The following is a 4788-nucleotide window of genomic DNA, read 5'->3' as shown; positions in this document are numbered from 1 at the left end:
GGGGGTGAGTAAAGGAAATGAGAAAGATCCAATGTGCAAATCAATGTTTATGAACTTTATCAGTAGACTAGTATAAATTTTTATTAAAACAAATAAATACATACACACATACTAGCAATAACCAAACAGTAATCTGTCACTAACAATTATCAGTTCTCAAACTCTAGCCAAGTTAATCTGATTCCCAACTTTTTTCATCTGGAAAACCGAGATAACATTAACAATGTTCCTCTTCCGATAAAAGAAGTTCTCTGTATATGCAAAGTTTATGCATACAACAATTACCTACAAAAGTAAGCCATAACTACATTAACATTACAATTATGTTATTATGTGTCCTCGAGTCAGAACTAACTCATAGTTGACTAGTGGGTTTTCAGGGGCAGGAGGAGACTTTCCATCTTTCTCCCACGGCGCAGCTGGTGAAATCAAACCATGTGCCTTTAGATTGACAGCACAGTTCCTTACCACTAAGCCACCAGAGCTCCCTAAATTATTACTACTCTTATTCATTCTTTGCACCATTATACAAAGTCCAGCTATCCCTTTTCTTTTTCTCCTTCTTCCCCCAAAAGGAGATACATTCAATGACAACCCCATCTTCCATAAAGGTATTAACGGGCCAAAACTCTTCAGCCATGTGAAATTTTTACTACCCTCAATGAGATGAATTGATTCAGTGACTAGGGTAATAGGGGTAAGTGTGTCAGAGACAATAAGATTGGCACAGGATAGAGCAGGCTTTAGGGCTGTTGTACATAGAGTAGCTATGAGTCATAGGCAACTCAAAAGCACCTAACACCAACAACACTATCATAGATCGTAAGCCAAGTGCCTATTGTGAAGGCAAGGAGCAAGTCTCAGCTCAAGAGGAGATCTGGGCACAGCCTAGCATTACAAGCTTGATTCACTTTCCACATTGGAGAGTCCTAGAAGTCAGCAATCTAAAGCTGTCCCACTGGCAAGCCATGAATCAGCCCACTGACCAGCACAAAGCAGGCCGACCAGTTGCCAATAGATCAACTCTGACCCCACCTGCGTCAGAGCAGAACTGTGCTCCACAGGGTTTTGAGGGGCTGATTTTTCATTCATTCATGTAGACACATGATCTAGTGATAAGTAGCTGCACTGCCAACCCAAAGGTAAGTGGCTAGAAAACAGCTGTGCAAATGGAGAAAGGTGGGCAATCTCCTCTCGTGTGATTTACAGCCTCTGAAAACCCACCGGAGGGTCAGCTATAAGTCAGTTCCAACCGGCAGGCACATTATAATTAACAACAAAATATAGACACTGGGGCTCCCTTCCAAAATACTTCCAGGTAGACTAGAGCACAGCATAGCATGGTTAGCAGCAGACTGTATCAGCCATGTGTACCACCCAGGATTCTATGGAATGAATACTCTCTAAAACTACACTGACTGAGTAAGTACTAGATTTCAGAGTCTGAAGTCTGAGCCTCTGGGTTTGAAGCCTAGTTTTTCCATACACAGCTGTGCCCACTAAGACAGGCAGCAATCTCCTGAGCCTATAAAGCATTTCTAAAACAGCCATAAGGTGATCTATCTCATAGGGGAATAGTGAGAATTAAATGAGGCAATGCAGGTGAAAAACATCTGGGCTCCTGTTTGATAATTAAGAGCATAGAACCTCTGTCATCCAGATGTCCTTCAACCCTTAACCTTAACCTTTCGGTCTCTGCAGAAACCCAAAAATGAGCAACATTCAGGCAAAGGGCCACTCCATCCACTGTTGATCTGAAAAACTGCCAACCCTTGGGAGAAAGAAAAACCGCACTGGGCTCATTTTCCAAGGGTACCTGACAAGGCAGCAGCGATACAATACATTTGCATTTTATAGCCTGTGCTTTTCCAAAACAAGGAAAGGAGTGTGATTTGGACTTAACCCTGAAAGTTCGGGGATTGTGCAGTTACACGGACATTGCTCTACTGGGATGTGGAAATCAGCCAGAGAAGGGGCCCGCCTGGCACCACGGAACAGAAAAGTATTTGCTTCCACTTTTTTTGAGTTCTTGACTGACATGGTGGTTGATTGTGCTTGTGTCCAGCACTGATTACCAAGGACTGGGAGTTAGGACGTGGCCTCAAAGTCAGCCTCTGCCCAAGGAATCCTCACCATTTCCCTCCTGGCCTACCTTCTCTACATTACAGTTCTCCAAGCAGAATCCCTGGCCTCCAATTTGTCAAGTTTGCATCAGGAACACAACTTGTACTGGCTGTAGCTCCCTCTCTGGCACACAACAACAACTTAACAACTTCGGTAATTAAGGGAGTCCTGGTAGCATGAGGGTTAAGCATTCAGCTGTCAGAAAGGTTAACAGTTCAAACCCAATGAAGGCTGACATGAGAAAGACCTGACGATCTGCACACATAAAAATCACAGACTATGGGGCAGTTCCACTCTGTCATAAAGGGTCAGAAACCACTCAGGGACACACAGCCACAACTCTTCTTACCTAGCATCACTGTCAATGAATGCAAGGATGTTACTATAGGAATGACATCGTGCAAACCCAAACATTTGCTTAGAAAAGCAACTGCACACTTTAAATTGGAAAGGAGGGTAAGATCCAGCAAGCTTTTGGAAGCCTTAAGCCTAGGAGTTCTCAATCTGACCCGTCACCTGCACTGAATCACCTGGAATGCTTATTAAAGATGCATGTTCCTAGGTTGTCCCAGATCTACCAAATTAGAAATGGAGTGACAAAAATTTTTAATACCCTCCCCTAGTGATTCTTACGGCACTAGATTTCCACAGCTGATGTTCAAACCCTAAACTGGGACCAAAGTAGAAAGAATGACTAGAAAAGACTGAAAATGCATAAAACCAGTTTAACACTGATGTCCCTTCGTACTCTCATTCTTGCAAAACAGGGCAGTGTTGAATCAGAGAGAGAAATGTCGATTTCTCAGTTTACGTACTTCTAGGAAGATTAAATCACCACCCTGACAAAAATATCTACCTTAAAAATGTTAAATGCATTCACTAAATCAAAAGGTTCAGACAAAAACTAACCCAAACACCCCCTCTTAACCCTTCGAGACCTATCCTGAGAGGGGCAAGCTAGCATCTCAGCTGCAGTCCTGCTCTGGTCCCGATCATATGCAGTAAATCAGCTCTAATTCTGCAGAAGTGTCTGCTGCCTACAGGGAAGAGGCTGTCAGTGGAGCCTCCTGGTTCTAGCAGATAAGGCTGGAAAAAGGTTGTTACTCAGGGGGAAAGAAGATAAAAAGAGTAGGAGGGGTTTGTAGTGTCGTTCAGATCCAGGAGAAGGGAGATCATCTAAAGATAACTGACACCATCAAGCATATATCACACACTCAAAAAATATTTATTTAGTGATTTCAAGGAAAATGACACCTGACGAAATAATCGCGGCATGAGATACTAACATCTTGCATCTGCATAACAGGAGCAAAGAGTTAAACTGTCTCTATGTCAAAAGTATTAAGGTATTGAAACCAGCAAGTGAAACAGTACTTAAGAGTAATGAGTTCACAGTAGGTGCTTTGTATTGCTAGATCTTAAGTTGGGGGGAACAGGGTGTTGATAATCAGTGTCATAAAGGAAGAGCAGAATGCTTTTCCACAGATAATCACTCTTCCCAAGTGACACCTAGACGTCCAGCTAGAATCTGAAAAATCTGAATGTCTCATTCAAGCAGGTAGGTGCATCATAGTCAGGCAGCCTTCTTCACAGCTGATGGTCCAGGGGAGCAGCCTGGACATCCTCCCACCCATCCAAAGGCTGGACCTGGGGCTTTGGTCTGAGTGCTGAAAATTCTAGTCACCCTTGCTACATTCTTCAGCAGAAGTGCCCTGCTAACTGCTGAAACTTATCAAATGGGAATCTCTCATGTTTCCACCCTCAATGACTGGCACTTGCAATAGAGTCTTGGCAAATGAAGCATTTAGGAAGCTACTCTTACATTTGGCTGGTTACCTGGAATCTAGAGAAACACGCTTGAACTCTGATGAGGAAAATACTTTTCTTCAAGCAGGAAGCCAGCAGTCACCTTCTAAAAAAGACTTGCTGAAAGCACCACTCTTATGGGAGCCCAGCAGGTAAATAAACCCAGACCTTCCCTAAACTGATTCTAAAGGGCCAGGTGTCCAGGCTGCACTAACACGCCCGTCTCTCTTCAGAAGCAAAATCCGGGAAGTAACTCAATCCAGTTCTAGGCGGGTAAGGATGGGGGAGTCTGCAGGTGGGAGGAGGGAGGTGAAGCAATACCGCTCAAACTTTGCAGTTGCTCCTTAACAGTTCTGGAGGAGAACTCGCGGAATTGCATTGAGAAAGGGTAGTCACCCTCCATATCAAAAAAGGATCCTCATCAGCTTATCCCACCAGCTCTACTTCCAGGCTGGCTGTGCATCCCATCCACTCAGACACGACCCCTCCTCTACAGGACTCTCTCCCTTGCCCTCCTCACCTTGGCCTCAAAGCAGATGCCGTGCTGGAACGCGTCCTCGTTGTGCAAGGGGATCCGCAGGTCATGTCCATCATCTACAAGGTTGTACTTGGTTTTGCTGGGCATGGTGACCCGAGGTGGACGCGCTTCTTCAGCGGCGGCGGCTGCTACAGGAAAGGAGCTGTTGAGACCTGGCGAGGAGAGGCGGGAGCCGGGAGCAGCGGCAAGAGGAAAGGGCTTTGACCGGGGACACGGGGCGGGGGCGCCCTGACCGCGCAGAGGCGGCCGCGGGAACCGGGACCCTAAGCGAAGCCGAGGGCCGAGCGGGAACGGGCGGCACGGATGCGGGCGACGCGAGC

General features: G+C 45.6%; 1 protein-coding gene across 2 annotated transcripts in view; it reads right to left on the bottom strand.

Moving 5' to 3' along the window:
• NOS1AP (nitric oxide synthase 1 (neuronal) adaptor protein) overlaps positions 1-4782 on the bottom strand; it is a 523739-nt gene extending 518957 nt beyond the window's left edge. The window contains exon 1 of one of the 2 annotated variants that reach the window (XM_006887361.1): positions 4451-4782. In XM_006887361.1, coding sequence (XP_006887423.1) covers positions 4451-4555 — 105 coding nt within the window. In that variant the 5' untranslated portion in view covers positions 4556-4782. The remainder of the gene's footprint in view (positions 1-4450) is intronic. The other variant, XM_006887362.1, reaches the window with a different exon arrangement.
• Between the last annotated feature and the right edge of the window lie 6 nt (positions 4783-4788).

This window comes from Elephantulus edwardii, unplaced genomic scaffold (genome assembly GCF_000299155.1).
Source record: "Elephantulus edwardii isolate Elephantulus edwardi_28Jun2011 unplaced genomic scaffold, EleEdw1.0 scaffold00057, whole genome shotgun sequence".
Taxonomy (NCBI): Eukaryota; Metazoa; Chordata; class Mammalia; order Macroscelidea; family Macroscelididae; genus Elephantulus; species Elephantulus edwardii.
This window is presented reverse-complemented; position numbering and strand designations above follow the sequence as displayed.